Genomic DNA, 18,453 nt, shown 5'->3' with positions numbered 1-18,453 from the left:
TTGTTTTAATTTGAAAGCAATAATCCAATCCTTGTCTGATTCTTTTCTTAGTGACAGATTTTTTTAAACTTTTGTTGAATCACTTCACTCTATAGTTATTTCTTGTTAAATTTTTTTTTAATTCTATGAACGTTGAGATATTCCTTAGAAATTGTCATTCCTATTGATTGTAAAGATCGATATTTTGTGAATTATTTTCATACTTACATATTTTAAAAATTTCACTTTTTTATGCTTCTATATTTGTTTTTAAACTTAATCAACCGAATCTTTTTGAGAATTCAAGCATTAGGACTTGAAAAAAAATTTTGAACACACTTTTGTTACACACTTCTTCTACCTGTTACGTTTAGCACAGGTGTGGAGCAGATAATAAGTTCACACAGACGTTGAATTTTAAATGTCTATGTGTGTAACATTGTAGTGTGTCACATGATACTGTCACACCATCTTATTGAATTTATGAGCTGAGACTCTCATCAACGCCACACTGTGCCCAACGTGTTAAATAAAACACGCGAAACAGATTTTTTTTATAGTAAAAAGAACTTCTAGTTTAAATTTCGAAAATTTTTAGAACTAACACTCAAGGTCAAGCAGTTGGATACACGCTTTCATTCGTTGTAATTGATTACAAATACTTAAAACAATCAATAATTATTCAGAAGTTGATTAATATGCAAATAAAAATTATTTGTTTTTAAGTCGGTAGATTGGAAAGCACTGTTTTAAAAATCAGTTTAGGCAGGGTTTGAATTTGTCCTGACTTTCCTGGTATAAAATATTTTTCCTGATGTTTAGTTTTTATCCTGATATTCTTAATTTTGTGTTTGTTCGAAAAATTCCATTTTTTGCATATAGGTTTTCTGGATTTTAAAAAAATTATTTTATAGAATTAAAAGGATTGGATTTTCAATTCAACATTCTTTTATTTTAGTAAAAAATGCTAGTGAAAATCGCATGATTCGATTGTTCAAACTTAGGGACTGTCCACTAATTAAGCACACAATGCAAGCATATAGCTCTACCCCTGCTGGATTCATTGTTTCTGCTTTTTTAAGAATTCAGTCATTTTATGAAAAAGATATTCAATTAACAGTCGTACATTATTAAACTTTTTTGGTGATGATTTCATAGGTCAAGCAGTTATTTATTATTTTCAGCAAATGTTATAACAAATCTTGTAGTGTGAAGTTTTGTAGTTTCACATTTATTGATTTGTCTCTTTCATCTGATTTTAATAATAATCGATTTCAATCAACATTACAGTAATCATAATCACAGAATTTTAAATGGTGAATTGTGGGATTTACAAACATGAAATTACTTTTGTATAAAATTATTAATCAATATATTTACTGTGTATTTGTTTCCAGATTATCGTTCTGGAAATTTTAAATAAAAATATTTTTATAAGAGAATATTAACTTATTTATACCAGTTATTTTCTTAATGCAACAGTACTATAAAAAATTTTCATATTGATCAAACTGCTATAAGCTGTATGCTGAAGTTCCATAACCAAAATTATATTAAAAACTATTGAGACTTTCTGTTCTAACTAAAGTAATTCTGAAATTAAAATTAGTATTTATTATTCTTTTGCGCTAAAATTTGCTCGTATTATGCATATAGTAGAGCAAGATATAGATTTTTTTACTTGGTTGTTTGTCCTTTACTGAAATAGTCTTATATGTATGCTGTTCCAAAAGATGTCCTTATTTTTCTAAAGAAGTGCTGTCCAGATTTTTTCTTTGGCCCACAGCGAGGCCTTGTTTACACTTTTTCTAGAGAATCTGCTTAAATTTTGAGTTAAAACATGTTTTGCTTTTGCTACAAAGTAATAAATTTTTTACGATGCTAGTTGTTATTGTTAAATATATAAATTTTTTTATCGCTAGTTTTACTTGTTTTTATTTTTATCTTTTCAGAAAGAAGGTAATTTAACTGATAATACAGCAAGAAATAATTCTAAAAGTGAAAATCTCATCATTAGTTTGTTTTCATATGTTGATGCTGATATTTTATCTCCAGAATGGAAAGTAATAATTTTATTTCTTTTTTAATAACTTACTGATTATTTGGTGAATTTGTTTGTTTCAGTACCCAATAAATTTCTTTGTTTATTAATTTTATATTAATGTTATTATTTTACGAAGAACAATAATAATTCTTTAATTTTTTTTGATGTTTAGATTGATTTAATTTATTTTGTGTTTTAAAAAAATATTTGTAACCAAATTTATAGATGTTTTTATTATTTTTTAAACATGCAACTTATAGTGTGTTTAACTTTATGTAATTCTTTATTTGGAAAATAATACTATATATTATCCAAAACTTTAGATTTTTGTTTGATATATTTAAGTGCATGAAATATTTTCATAAAGTTCATAAGTATGCAAAAATGTTTATTAAATAATTTTTTTGACTATTTTAATGACTAAATTTGCTATCGAGGAAGGCATAAAAAGTTGAATTAAGGTTAAAAGAACAGATTCGTAAAAAATGGTTTATGTTACAAACTGACTCATGTAAATATGAATAAATATTTCTTAATAATTCCTCATGTTTAAGCCAATTTTTTTTTTAAATTTAGAACTATTTTGTAAGTGGGTGTAAAGTAAGTTCTTTATCAAAGCTTGTCTCCTAAAAGAAGTGAAGTAGTAACTAGTTGTAAATCAGTAGTTGTAATTAAACTACATTTGTAATAAAGTAATTGTAGTTGTAGTAAACTTCATTTGTAATAAAGTAAATTGTAGTTAACTACATAAAATCATAGTTTTTTTTACCACTGCTAATTATTAAAAATTTCTCTAATGTAGTACGCATATCTGATTAGTTTTAATTTAATACTAGTATGCCACACCATTCAGCAGAAAAAGAAACGAATTTGAGAGAATGGTCTTTAAATGATATGTAAAATGAATACATTTGATTGAAATGCAGTTATCATGAATCCATAAGAATAAATTTGTAGGGAGAGCATTATTGGAGTCAAAGTCATGATTAAATAAAAAAAAAACCAATCAGATTGGAAACAACATAAATATTCATGTGTGACATATAGTCAGTGCAAACACTTATTGAAGTTACTATATTACATTTTCATCGTGGCAATGATACTCCCATCTCCTAACCCTCTGTGCTTAGATTTTTCCATCAGGAGTAAAATTGAAATAAATAAAAAATTCCTTTAAAACTTGTTTATTTTACTTTAAACAATAACAATCAATTGCAATTAATAACCATATTTGCTAATACAACAATAGAGCATAGCAAATATTCTTGGGAGATGAGTTTGAAAGATGCACAAAATGAATTTAAAAATAATTCTGTAGAATTTTTTATGATTTTCAATATAAGTATTGAAAATAATGAAAGTAATTATAGATATGTAATAATATAAGTAATATATTAAATGAAATAAAAGCCATTGTCCTGGTATTAATCATACTTAAATTATTTATTGTTTTGTTAAAGCAACTATGTATTGAAAAAACAATTGAGTACTTATAAACATTTTCAGTAGTGACATAAAAAATTGGCGTGATTTAATTTTAGTGTTATTATTTGAATGCATAATACGGTAATTCTATATGATTGTTGTTTATACTTAATTAAGATTTTTTTTGTTCTATATTTTCTCAATAAAGTCTTAAATATGATAATTTTCTGTTATAGGGTATACCACATACTGTGCCAGCATCATCATTAAGCTATATAGAAAAACAAATGTTACAATTGAAACCAAAGACAAGATTACAAACTCATGAAATGAAAACATGGTAGTTTCTTTTAGCTAGATTTTTTTTCGACGTTTCATTGTTGAAGTTTAAATAAATTTTTTTCTACATTATTATGGGTTAATATAGAACCGTAATTTAACTGATAAAGATATATTTTATTTTGTTTAGGCAAAAACCATTATTTTCTGGTGCTAAAAAATTAGTAAAGGAAAAAAGCAATAAGAAAGATGAAACTTTTCCAGTGGGCCAATCTATGATTATTATGGCAGCTCTATATTTTGAAGATAGGTAAGATTTTATTTTAATCACATTACTTTTGGTATATTTTTTAGAAAAAAATAGTATACATTATGGTTTTAAAAAAATTCTAACTAATAGTTTTTTCTAATTAACTGATAATGTTTTAATTCATAGATAACTTTCTTTTTTCAGTTCTTCTATTGAAGAAATACAACTGTGCTCTTTACAATTTGATGATCACGGTACTCTAATTATGGTCCCTGATTTCACAAAACAAAAGTCATATGTATTTTTGAACAGCAGATCAGGTGTTTAAACTTTTATAATTCCTTGTTATTCCTATAATAAGTAAAAAAATATGAGAGCTTCATAAATAGAAAATCAACAATTTCCTGTAAGACCTTTTAAAAAAAGTGTGTGTATGTGTTTCTTTTTTAGTTACTGTTGTCTAATAAGGAAAATTAATAAAGTAATTACTAAAATGTTCTTTAAATTACTCCTACTTACCATTGTGTTACTGTTACTGATTAAAATTAAATTACTTTGACTGTTCAAAGATACTATTGCCAAAGTAATCCACTTATATTTCATTGAGTTTTTTTTTATTAAAGTATAATTATAGTTTTAGGTAAAAAAAAACATTGCTGTGATTCATATCCTTGTGTAGCACATTTTTTATTTCTTTATTTTTGTTTTTATAATTTTTTTGTTCTTGGCAAAGTTTAAATAGGCATCCCTCATTCCTTAAAAAAAATTGTTTTCAAAAATTTAATCTGAAAAAAATTATTAATTTTATTTGTGTCATTTAATTATTCATTACTTATTCGATCTATAGTTGTTTTTAATTTAAATATTACAAGAGTATTGTTTAATCATGATCTTATCTGCATTTCAGAAACATTTGAGTATGAAATTGAAAATGCTTCCCCAGAATTGAGCAAGTAAGTTCAATTTAAATTAAATTAATTTACTGAATATTATTTTTATTCAGTCTGTTTTCTCATTACATTATTTCATTAAAAATATATAAATGAAATGAAGTGCCTAATTAATATGAACAAAATATATTTATTGTTAATTTAGATGACATTATTTAGGTATTTCTCTAAAAATAATATTTGAAGATTATGGTGTTACATATATTATGCATTATTAATGATTTCAGATTTAAAAAAGAGCTATAGCATTTTTACTTTTTTTGTAATATTTATTTAACTTATAAGTAAAGAAATAAATATTTTTTTAAAATTCATCTGAGTTTTAACTAGAAGATTTAAGCAGAGATAGAAAATTAGCTATTACCATCTAATATTTATATAATTTTGCAGTTTGTCATTCTTTTATACAAATTAATTAAAACTAAAATTTTACATCATTTTCGTACCTGAAGTGCTAGTCTATGTCACTTTTGTTCTAGATTTTATGTTGTATTCTGCAATTTCTATGCTATGTAACAAAAATTGCAAACTTTCGCATAAATTTGTTAATTATTTGTTTGAAATTCTTTTTATTTCAGTTCTGCTATTGAACGGGAGAAGTATCTTAAACAAAAGGTACTAATTGTTTTGCTTTTTTTGTATCTTAATCATAAAGTTAAAAAAATAAAATATTTTATTTCTCGAAGAAACTTTGTACTAATCTTTGTTTTTCTCATAAGCATTGTAGTAATCCATTTCATTGTGTTCATTAGATAGCTGAATACAAGAAAAAAGTTAAGGATGTTAATTTTGGACCAGAATTTAAGCCGGTTAGTATTGATAATTTACATACAGTACTATATTTAACTTGCATGATCTGAACTTTGACCAGTAATCAAGAATCTGTTTGGCATCAGTAATGTCTTATTTGTTGGAGCTATAATAATTTCTCATGTTCCCATTGAATATATTTTTTTGATTGCATTCTTAAAGTTAAAACTAATATTCTGTCAGAGTGTACAGTCATCATTTTCAAAATTTTGTGTAATACTTGATAAAACAAACTTAATTTATTTATATCTGCTTATAAGTAACTAAATACTTGCTGCATTTAGGGTTGGAATCAAACATGTGAAAAGTTCGTATAAACATTTTAGTTATTTGACTCTTAAGACATGCTTCTTGCTCTCAAAATGTTTTGTTGCTTATGTAAAGATCTCGTATTTTTAAACAGTTTGATTGAAATCTGTTGAATGCTGAAAAGTAAGGAAATGGGTAAAAATTTATTGAGTAGCTTTTTACATAATGCAGTGGATAATATCATTTGTAGTGGATACTTAGGTAAAAAATGCGAAATTTAGCCAAACATAGAAAGTAGAAAAACACTTAACTTTAAGCTATTGTACACTTCATGAATATTATATACTCATCTCTTAAGCTAACAATGGTGGAATCTTTTTTAAATAATATTTTATCGAAGTTTGAAGTAGATTGAATAGTTATAATGATCTTGCTATGATACAAGTAGTTAAAATATAAAACGTACCTCGGTAATGAAACTGATCAGTAATTTCCATTTTAACATAAATAAAAGTACAGTTTTTATTTATTTATTTGTTTTTGTAAATTGCTGATGCAAATAATTAAGTTATTTGTATTCATATATTCATAGGCATGTCTACAACTCAGACGTTGATCGTGATTTCAAGCTAGATTAAAAACAGCATTATTTTTTTTAAATTATAATTGATTATTATTTTAATTTTTAATTATGCTTGAGAATAAATATAATGTTTTCATAAAATGTATATATTTACTTTTCATTCTGATATAGGATGCGCCAAATGAAACATTACTATCCTTGAATTGTGAAATAGGTGAGTCTCATTTCATAGATATAATGACTTAAACAATCTTGTATTTTGATAACTTAACAATTGTAGTACTTATTGATAATATGAAATGTTGTAATTGTTTTTATAGGCTAGAGACAGACAATTAGTAAAAAAGTGATCTTTAGGATCATACTGGTCGTAGACTTACTACAGTCGAACCTCGTTAAAGCGAAATTGGCGGTATTATCATAATGAATAAAGTGAACCAGATTTCATCTTATCCGATACGTTATGAAACAATTTATTACATACTCTTAATACATATCTACCACATTTATGTACCAAACGAATTAAAATAAGTTTAAAAAATTTTATAACTTTATTTCACAATTTTATTTTAACTATTTTATATATTTGCTCATCTGCTACTTCGAACAAAGGTGGATAATAGAAATAGCATTCCTCAAAATAAATAATTGGTACTTTATTCACATGCTTCTTATCTGTGTTGTGTTCAGTTTCCTTTCATGTTAAGTGATAATCAGCTTGAAAATTTCATGTTAAACATGTAATATATAATAATAATTTGCCGACTCACAGGACCAAACATGTGTTTCATGCATGTAAAGTGATGTTTCACTCATAGAGATTTCATGTTAGTGAGGTTCGACTGTATTATGGTCACAGTCATGACATTGGAAATAACTATTAATGTCTGAACCAAATTGATTTTTCTTCTTTTTTTTATTTAAATATAAGTACTTAATACTATAATTACGAATCTTATTCAAAACTTAGGATTGAAGTTTCTAGATTTATTAAAGTTGAAACTTTAGTCTTATTTTCAGAGTATTATCATTATTTTTGTAATACTAAATAAATAAGTTTTGTAATACACAAATAAAAAGAAAATAAATTTTGGATTGTAAAATACAAAATACCACTTTGAATATTTTCTGACTTTTATTCTGTGAAAATTCTGCTATGCTTACCTGATTTTTTCTTAATATTGGAATAAAAAATATTGTTTATGATGAATACTTAATCAGATCAGATGTGGTTTTCAAATACTATGATGTATTAATAATCTATTAATATTTAATCCCTTTTAATATTATTTTAAAGCTTAAATAACCCATTTTATGTATACTAATTAACAAATTCTAATAATTAGTTATGTAATAGCATCAAAAATATGATAGTAATATTTTCTTTAGATAAATATTCAATTTTTTTGCAATAAACTCTCAAAAAAAGTGAGAACTGTTATTAGGAAATTATTCCCTCAGCAGGAGTATGTTTGTTAATTTCGACCCAATTTTAGGTTTATGACTACTAATGTTCAACTCAATAGCCTTGTAATTTTGAACCCAATCTAGAAGACAAGGGAACTCCTGGATCAAGTATTGAGAGAAATTTGCCTTCGTGGAGGACTTTCTGATGGAACTAACTCGCATTTGCGTTATATGGAGAGGAAAATCTCCAACGGTTAGCCTGACAGCAAGGGAAATCTAACCCATGATCCATCTACCACTGAGGATATTTTATGCCAACTCTTAGGTCGCTGCGAGACGGGTCCAGAATTCATTCTAACCAGGTATGTCTGGGATTCATACCTGGTTCACCTCATTGGAAGGCGAGCACTTTTGAAGATGAAATATGAGAGTTTAAGCTTATCCCAACTCATTTGATATCCTGGAATATGGGCATCAGAAGTATAATAATACTTTTATCTCAAAATTCGAAGCTTTTTGATCACATCGAAAATTTCTGATCACATGAAATATTTCACATATAATTTTTTTTAAGGATATTTAACTACATATTAAAATTTTGTTTAATATCTATTTACTTTAAATTAATAAAGTTATTAAAACAGTTAGTTATAAATATTTTTATTTTTACATTTTTTAGTTTCCGCCAAGAATTTCCCATTTAGTAACTTGTATATTCATTACACAGTGTTGATGCCCAATGGTAATATTTTCTAATTCTCACCTCTCTATATTTTAAGTTTCTCAAAACGGAATAATAATGAGACTTTTCATTAAAGGTTGGAATTCTGATAGTTCTATGGAAGGTGTGACTGAAACATGTGAATGTAAAACAAAAAGTAAAGTAAGTTTTTGTCCAGAAGTGAGCTTTCTTTTCAACGATCTATAAATGTTTTGTTATTTTATTGAAGCTGAGAGTAAAGCTTTTATGAAAAAGAAAATTTTCTTAATTTTTTTTAACATTTAAATTAATAAACTTACTTTTTTTAAACTGTATTGAATTCTTGTTAAGTTAAAAGTTATACAGATGTACAGTGTGCAAACAAACGGACCACTTAGAATAACTTTTGATCTAATGATCGGATCTTCACATTCCAGGACACAATTTTAATGGTTCGAGGTAGTGACCTCGAATTTACTAATTATTTAGAGCGGACGATATTTAACTTACGAAATCAGGCACAAAAAATAACTTTCTCTGAATAAATAAACATACCATTTTTGTTGTTGACAGATTCGGATTTTTGATCACCAAAATATAGTGGCCTCAATCTGGGAAATAGGGTTCCCATAGTTTGGTCAGGAGAGTGCTCCAAAGTTTGGACCTCTTAAGTTGCACTTATTAAAGCATTTGAGGTCCCCCCTTCTAACCATTGAGTTTTAGAACACGAAAATACGATCATTTGATCAAAAGTTATTCAGGGTGGTCCGTTTTTTTTTTTTCGCATTGTGCATAATATCATGTTGATGCTTATGTATTTTAACAATGAAAAATATAAAAAAAAAATAATAAAACAGTAATTGAAAATTATATAAATGCATTTTTCTTAATTTTTTTCAATGTTTGTTCTTTAATTAAGTACTAGAAAAGTTATATTTTTTGTAAGAAAGTATGTTTTAAAACTGAGAAATACATTACAATAACTCTTATTCTTAATGAAAAGCACCATAGAATTTACTTGAAAATAACTTTATTCTTGAACTTGACAGAAAATTGAATTTTACTTTATAGTTAAAATAGAAGAAATTGGCTATATCATTCAAGAATTGTCAAGTAGGAGATCAAATGAATGAATTTTTGCTTCAATTTTCTTGGAAATATTTGTTTTATGTAAAGTTGCGACCCTTGTAATTTAAGAACAGTGTGCAATATAAACAAATGTTTCCAGAGGTAGACTCTAAATATGCTAATCAATTCATGCACATGATATTTTAAATTCCAAAATCAGTCATGAAAATGTTCTGACCCTGAATAAACATTTTTTTTTCATTTTACTGATTCAAATTTTTGACTCTCAAAATATGGAGGCAAGAGATTAGATTTAGGCCAATAGTTTAGGCAAGAAATAGGTCAAAATTTTTGATCCTCTAATGTTAATGTCACTTTTTGCATCTCTGGAACTATTGAAAAAAATCAATAGTTGCATACAGTTATAAAAAGCGTTTATCTAAAGATAACGACTTTGGATAAACGACGACTTTGTAAAAACATAATTAAAGTCTTCCTTACTTTTTATTTATCTACTAAACTAAACTCAGTGGCGCGACAGCCCATAGAGGGCCAAGGCCTACTGTGCCCATCTCAGTCTTCTTGACCTTGGGCTCTGGAGTGCATGAGTAGATGTTCCGGTCAGGTGGTCAGCCGAACGCGGAACCCCCAGTGTTTAGTTCCCAAGCATGCTTGGTACTCATTTATCAACCCACTGAAGGGATGAAAGACTGAGTCAATCTTGCCCGGCCCGAGGATGGAACCAGGGATCTGTGGCATAACAGCGTGAAGCGCTATCGCTCAGCCACCGGCGTCTTTTATTTATCTATTTTACTGAAATTGTCAGAATAGTTTCTGTTTAATCAAAACAGATATTATTTTTAAAATTGTCCTTTGACAGATACCGTTCAAATTTTGGATTTTGTAATTAAAAATTTTTATAATTAATAAAATTTAATAATTTGCTTACCTTGTTATTCTTAAAGTTTTTAATAACGATTAAAAATAATTTTTAAAAAAAATTCTTATTTTTATAATTATTATAAAATATTTCTTTGTATAAATAATTTATATATCTGTGTGCAAAAAGCTTTTGATTCCCTAAAATAGTTTCAGAAATATGGTGAACTATACAAAAAGTGAAATTATCAATAAGGGGAACAAACTTTTGATTACTCTCCAGCCTAAGCTGTTGGTACTATATTTTCGAAATTGAAGCTTCTCCTGTACTCAGAGCCTGATTAAGGCAGGGGCAAACGGGGTAGTTGCCCTGAGCCCCCACATCAGATCGAATAGAAAGTTTATTTTATGTTTTCTTCTTTAATGAACATTTTTTAAACAAAACATCAGTACAGTGTAAAATTCATCAGTTTTATGTTAGCTTCTTCATTAATCTATCTTATGAACACAAAAAATTTATATTTCATAAATCCATGGCTTTCTAAGACGGAATTCAGCTAAATTTTCGTCGTTACGATAGACAAATTTGGCCACTCAATTTTACATATCGCAAAATGTTTACAAAAATACGACTTCTGATTGAGCCATCGTAATTGCGAAAATTTAGCTGAATTCCGCTCTAATGTCAGCGAGGATCTGAATTTTCCGCAACTAGATGACAAAGTTAACAATCAGTTATCTCATTGTTGACCGTTTTATGCATCGTTAATTCAGTTAATAAAAAGAAAATAATAAATTAGTTAAAATAACATTACTTTACATTCTATAATTATAAATTTAAATAGCATTTTTCAAATTTTGGCTCCTCAGATGTGCTATCTCCTTTTAATGATGGACATAGAATTGTCAGAGAAATCAATAAAATGGACAGAACGATATTTCGTCTGGCCATTGTAGAGGGGGGGGGATTTCTAGCCATTTTAGGTTCTAGTCAATTTTCTTGTAATATATGCCGATAATCAGGCTAAAAATTTAAATATTTCCATAAAGTTCGGTTCTTCATTACTGAAGCAGAGGGAGGTCCCCAAAGAAGTTTTTGCACTGGGCCCCAATTAGACTAAGTCAGACCCTGTCTGTACTATGATAGTTAAAATCTCAAATCATTTAGACAAAAAATGTGAGTTTATTCTGTGAAAGTAAATTTTTGTGTCAAAATTTGTAACTTAAAATGTTGTTGTCATTTACAAATTCAGTTTATTTAAGTTCAGTTCCTGGAATTGCATCTTAAACAGGGACGATTTAATCATGCCATTTTTAAATTTGTATTATCTTCTTATTTTTATTCTGTAAATATGTAACCTTGCTTATATAATTTTTTAAAATTGTAATAGGAGAATATTGCTTACTTTGGATATTTATTTTCATTGGATTTCACAGCCAGTACTGATGAAAGTAAGTTCAAATAAATATACCATTTATTCCTTTAACTATGATGAATTTATACCTTTTTTTACTCTTTAATCAAAACAAAAAGTTTTCCTATTTTTTTCTTCTTTAGAAATTTTTAAGTTGATTTTTGGATATTTAATACCATATAATATTATTGAAGAATTGTGACCTGGGACATCAATGCGCACATTATAATTTAAATAAAGTATATAATATTTGCTTTATTTTAAATCATTATTCTGCCAATAGAGTTATATATGTTTAGCCTCTTAATGAAAATAGCCTCACATCCCACCCCTACAAGGAAGTTGAGTATTCCCAATTTTTGAAATCAAAATTCCCTAGTGTACAACTAGTATTAGGGAATTATAGACTTTCTACTTGATAGTGACCTTCTGAACAAGTTTTCACTTGAATAAACGTTTTAGAATAGGATTTATCAGTATATTTTGCAGACATTAATATGCGACAACACCCCACACACCTACTTGTGTGAGTGGGGAATGTGTAAATGAAAAATTAAGTTCTTGTGTTTAAACAGTGTAAATATTTCTTCTAGCAAAATTTTTAATTTTTTAGCTAATTATCTAATTGCCAGAACGACTGAATGGTAATTTTTTTCAGCTCTGAATATTGCTGCAATAGATGCTTGAATCGTTTCGCTTTCAACTGCTAACCACCGTCCAGACCTATAAGCAGGCAGCTGTTTTTAAAAGATTTAGTAATAAAGCTAATATATAATTGACATGAAAAACAATCAGAAATTAAAACTTTTCCGAGAAGTTCATGCATTGGAAGAGCAGATGTTTCAAATGAATCCGTGACATTTTATTGACTAAGTACATACAAAGGTGTATTTGCAAACCAAGAACAGAAAAACTCGAGGGAAAGGCTTAAAATTTTTAAAAAAAAATTGCATTCTATAATTATGTGAATGTATTTGTTCAAAGAACACGCAGATAAAATGAGAGTTAATATTAGTGAATATTAGTGAAATAATTAAACTTAGTGGTATGTTTTTTTAATAGTGTTTTCAAGTGCACAAATCTTAATTGTTTATAAACTTATTTTTAAAATATTTCTCTTTTCTCTCAAGTTTTATTAATTAATTATAAATGAAAAACAGTTTAAAAACTGAATAACGCTATTTGTATCGAATTTTAAGTATTGGGGTATGAGATACTCTGCCCGCTCGCATAACTTTTCAGGATCCGGGCAAAGAAATGCACGTTTAGTTATTCAAATACATTGTAGTTTACAAGAATCGTCAAAATTATAAAGCTAAAAAAATTAATAATTTAACTTTGAAAACATCTTTGCTAAAACAAAAAGAAAATTGTAGCAATTATTAAGTCACACATTTCATTTTTGTGTTTTTTACTATTACATTGCTAAAAATATATTTATTCAATGCATAGTTCTCGTACCTATTAGCTCTGCATTTATTTTATTTCATCTACACTTTAAAAAAAAAAAAAAAACATTTTGTTTGTTTTTATCAATTATGTCTATATTTTTAATTTATTTTAGGTGATTTGGTAGATAAATCTGTCAAAATAATATTTGAAATAACATCAGTTGACTTTTGGGGAAATTTTCGCAATATAGGATATGGATTTGCTGATCTCTTATTAGTGCCAGGTAAAATTTTACTTCAAAATCTATCTTTATCTTCAAACTATAATGTTTATTCCTTAATTTTACTATGAAAATATTTATAAACTTTTTATTTTTTGTTTAGGAAGTTGCTTGGAATAACATTAATAATGTTATTTAACCTAATATGCAATTTTAAAATTCTAACTTTAGCACATTATTTCTGCAATTAGAAACACAAGCATCTGTGATTTTCACCCTAAAATATTTTGTCATATCTTCTGATGTTTAAATAAAATATTCAAACCTCAGAAATTATATAAAAATTTAGAATTTGTCGTTAATGTTATGGTCATTAATAATATCTGGAGAAAAAGATATAATTTTTGAAATTTTTTAAAGTAATGCTATTATTAAACCCATAAGACTAAGTAGAATGAAATAGGTCAGAATAATCAGCACAAACAGAATTGAGGGTTTCTAATATGACCCCCTCCAACAAAAGACCAAGAGAAAACCCCAAAAAGAGAGGAAAAGACTGAGTGAATGAAGACTTTGTCATCCTGAAAGTGTAGAACTGGAGATAAATTTCTGGTAGAAGAGCAGATTGGGAAAAGCTTGGCCCACAAAGAGCTGTTCTGTTAATACTGGTGATGTTTGAAAATTTACGTAAAAGAAACGATAATAGTAAAAAATATTGTGATACCGAAAAACTAAAACAATAATCTGGTACTATATTAATATGTATGCAGTTTTGATTTACTGTAACAGTCAGTGGTAGTAATAAATGTAAATCAAAATATTATAAAGAGGTCAATTTTGTTTTCATCTGTCTGTATAAACTAAACATATTAGTGATTCTTGCCTGCATTAAATAAAATTAAAATCCAAAAAATACTATGATTTTTTAAAAATATGTAATTAAAGAAAAATACTGTATTTAAAATACATCTTTTGAATATTATATTTCATGCAACTAATAAAAGTTACAAATTTTTATATTTAATGCTCCTATTTTTAATAAATTCTAAAATAAAGTAATATAGTAAATTAAGTTATAAGCTAAATCTCCTATTTTAAGTACAATGATAGTGATGAAAATTTCCATTGTTCACAGATTATCCCACTCTTTGTATGAGGAAAATAATTTCAGGAGATTTGCAGGATCTTCAAAGAAAGCAGATAAAAAATATGCATTCTGTACTTCTTGTTTTTTATTTATTATTTTTGATTCATAAATCAGTGTACACTTATATCTTTCAGAAACAAAGTATACCTCATAAAACTAGCTTTACACTTAAAATTATATTGAAATATTGGCTTTTAAACTATTTTTTTAATAGAAAATAAAATATTAACAAAAAGAAATTTTTTATTTTTAGGAAGTGAAGTAATAAATGTTTATACTTGGAGAATTGAGCCAAATGATTTGAAAAGCAAACTTCAGTACTTCTTCATTGGAGGAATGCCTACATTAACAGATTTATCATATGTGATAAAACCTCAAGATGCAAAAGTAAATAAGTTTTTATTGAATTTCTAACTGCTTTTTACAGGCATACAATTGAAATTTGAACACAGCAAAAATATGGTATGCAAACAAGATATATTCTAAATTTTTAAGGATTTTAATAATTTGTTTGATTTTCTTAAAAAATATTGATAAAGGATACATTGAGAAACACTAAGTTACATAAACCTGAAAGATCGCATAAACATTTTAAAATTGTGTCATTAACATTACCTTTAAAGGTTACATACTGTTTGTCTACGATAGGTACTCTGACCGCCACAAAGTCTGCGACTGTCTGGTGCTATGGAATCAAGAAGAGGGCATTTTAGGGAGGGTAGCTTTGATGATAGCTTGCATGGGAAGCATACCAGATTGGCTGACTCAGCCACCAGTAGGAGACTTATTTAATCTGATTCAATACTTTTTTAAAGATTCGCATGGATATTTCTTTCTTACTTAAGAAGATTCTCTTTACTCAATCGGTTGCTATTTTTTATATACAAATGGAAAAAAAAGAAGAAAAAAAGTGAACAAATTCTGACATTAAGGGTAGAGCAGGTTTTTTTAATGTTACTTTTTAATTTTACGTTATTTATTATGAATGTTCATTGATTGTTAGATGGTTTAATTTCCTAACTTGCACATTTTTTAAAGCAGTTAATTTCTTTTATTGAGTTTTCTGGAAAAAGTGAAGTACTTAAACTTATTAACTCTGATTTTAAAAGAAAATAAAACTTTTGCTGAAAATAGAAATAGTTCACGTTATCTGTGCCGAAAAAATATTAAATATCTTTGTTTTTATTATTTATTTTTTACTTTTTTTTAAAACTGTAATCAAGTTACCGCAAATAGGATGAAATCTAAAACTATCAACAAAGATTTTTATCAACACCCATCAAACCATATGAAATTATCAAAGTTTTCTTTTTGTTGCTTAAATTACGTTTTCTTACCCGTATTTTAATGTAACCTGTATAGTTTTTCTCACTATTCATTAAAAAAAATAATTCTAACAGTTTTTTATTAGCAAATTTATTTTTTTTTCTTCATAACCAATTTACTATGTATGATAAATTTATAGATGAGTTATTTATTAATAAAACATAGAGCTTGCTCCATACATATCCTATTTATCAATCATTACATAGAAATAACAATTTTAATTTGTCATTGAGTCAACATTTTAATAGCGGTTACACCCAAAATTTGATATCATAATTTTTACGTTTTTTGAAAAGTATATATTATACAAAACAATAGCCCAAAACGATTTTTTTTAATATAATTTATTTTACAAGATGTTAACAATTAAATTTTAAAGCTCTTTTTAATTAAAAAAATAAATATCTAAGGATAGAATAAATGGATTTTAAAAAATTGTATCTCATTTTACGCGGAAGTAATTGTAAGTTTTTAATAAAATAGTTATAAATAAAATATATTCTTCTAGTTCCAAGTTTGAACTCAAAAAATTATGTAAATAAATTAAAAATAACTAATTATTCATAATATTATTCACCTAAAATTATAAATTTATTATTTAATAGGTTTGTTATTTTGTGAAACTTTAGTTGAGGTTTTTAAATTCCCTCCAAATTAACTGATACAGCGCAATTGAGCGATCAGCGGGGTGGAGTGGCAGAGCGCGCCGCGGTGCAATGTTTCGCGAAAAAAGCTATAACTTTTTATGGAATTAAGATCCTTTTTTTTTTTTTTTTTTTGAAAAGCCATTTTGTTCAGAATAAAATTTACTTTAAAATTAGTTTTGTTTGAACTTTGTACGACATTAACAACATTTTTGTTTTTCATTTTACAACTTACTTTTGCAATAAAAATTAAATTTTTTAAACATTTGTTTTATTATAATTATTTTATCAAAAACTTCAAATATTTCTGTGTAAAATGAGATACATTTTTTTTAAATCTATTTATTCTATCCTTAGATATTTATTTTTTAATTAAAAAGAGCTTTAAAATTTAATTTTTAATATCTTGTGAAATAAATTAAATAAAAAAAAATCGTTTTGGGCTATTGTTTTGTATAATATATACTTTTAAAAAAACAACAAAAAATTTAAAAATTATGATATCAAATTTTGGGTGCAACCGCTATTAAAATTTTGACTCTTATAAAAAAGAGAAAATCGAACGATCTAAACGATGTTTCAGGCACGAATACTTATTTCTCTTCACTTTAGAGCTAACACAACAGACCGAAGAAAGAGGTCTCATTTTCTCTCGCCGAAACCAATTTTAAAGAGGGACCCGCACCCCTACTTGAAATAATCATAACTCGTTACCATAGTCACCGCCACACCTCCAGACAAATGCCTGTCAGAGTACCTATCGTAGACAAACAGTACATTCCACATAAAAATAATAACATTAACAGTTTCTCATCTTATTTCAACAAAGCTTTAAAAACAATATGATCATTAGAAATTTAACTTTACTTTTTCAAATAACTATAGAATTTCCGAAAATTCTCTTTATTGAAATTTTAAAAAGAACACTGGTATCTCTATAAAAAGGTATAAAAGTTTACATTTTTTTAGATAAATTTTGTGTTGGCTTAAGAAAGTATATGAATTAAACATTAAACTTCACAAAATATTTTAAAACCTTTGCATTAACAGAAAGATATGTAAAAAAATTTTTTTAAATACATAACAACTATAATCTATTTACATTTCTAGGATGCTCAATTATCTAAATATGGTTTCCGAACTATAACAAGTGGATCGGTGGAATTGAAATACTCTATCATACGACAAAGTGAGCCAAATTTGTTTTGAAACAAAAAACTGCATGAATTCTTTAAAAAATAATAATAATCTTTTTTTTTCTTTCCAGATTGCAAAACTGTAATTACTTAGGAGCAATGCTGTCTTAAAAGCTGCAAGAAATATAAAGCCTTTCAGTTGTGAATGAACAAAATGTACATACAATATATTTTAACTTAAAAAGAATGCCAATGAAAATAAATTTTAACGATCACTTTTATTTTGTCACTTCTTGTAATTTGTTCATTTTATTCTTTATTATTCAAAACCTTATATTAATCAAAATATAAATGCTTCATGTGATGATGTTCATGATATTCTTTACTAAGAGATTAATGACTAATTTAAAATCAATCGTGTCAAAGTGTACCATTATTTATAAAGCATAACCCTCAATAGTCAACAATTGGCCTGAAAGCAATAAAATCAGAGTCTACTAGAATCATTAGTTTACTTATGTGGAATGATAATTTATGAAATACAATAGGC

General features: G+C 26.5%; 1 protein-coding gene across 5 annotated transcripts in view; it reads left to right on the top strand.

Annotated features, from left to right (window-relative positions):
* Positions 1-18,184, top strand: part of LOC107440726 (tectonic-like complex member MKS1) — a 76,907-nt gene extending 58,723 nt beyond the window's left edge. For all 5 annotated transcript variants that reach the window (XM_087156872.1, XM_087156873.1, XM_016053716.5 and 2 more), the window contains 15 exons: positions 1,932-2,042; positions 3,685-3,788; positions 3,918-4,037; positions 4,182-4,297; positions 4,885-4,930; positions 5,506-5,542; positions 5,680-5,736; positions 6,741-6,783; positions 8,656-8,718; positions 8,795-8,859; positions 12,015-12,075; positions 13,603-13,713; positions 15,051-15,184; positions 17,878-17,956; positions 18,035-18,184. In XM_087156872.1, the coding sequence (XP_087012998.1) occupies positions 1,932-2,042; positions 3,685-3,788; positions 3,918-4,037; positions 4,182-4,297; positions 4,885-4,930; positions 5,506-5,542; positions 5,680-5,736; positions 6,741-6,783; positions 8,656-8,718; positions 8,795-8,859; positions 12,015-12,075; positions 13,603-13,713; positions 15,051-15,184; positions 17,878-17,956; positions 18,035-18,057 (1,170 nt within the window). In that variant the 3' untranslated portion in view covers positions 18,058-18,184. The remainder of the gene's footprint in view (positions 1-1,931; positions 2,043-3,684; positions 3,789-3,917; positions 4,038-4,181; positions 4,298-4,884; positions 4,931-5,505; positions 5,543-5,679; positions 5,737-6,740; positions 6,784-8,655; positions 8,719-8,794; positions 8,860-12,014; positions 12,076-13,602; positions 13,714-15,050; positions 15,185-17,877; positions 17,957-18,034) is intronic.
* Positions 18,185-18,453: the final 269 nt, after the last annotated feature.

The sequence above is a fragment of the Parasteatoda tepidariorum genome, chromosome 2, assembly GCF_982258835.1.
Source record: "Parasteatoda tepidariorum strain Cologne lab strain chromosome 2, Ptep-v5.0, whole genome shotgun sequence".
NCBI classification, from domain to species: Eukaryota; Metazoa; Arthropoda; class Arachnida; order Araneae; family Theridiidae; genus Parasteatoda; species Parasteatoda tepidariorum.
The sequence above is the reverse complement of the archived record's forward strand: the minus strand, read 5'-3'. Positions and strand labels throughout refer to the sequence as shown.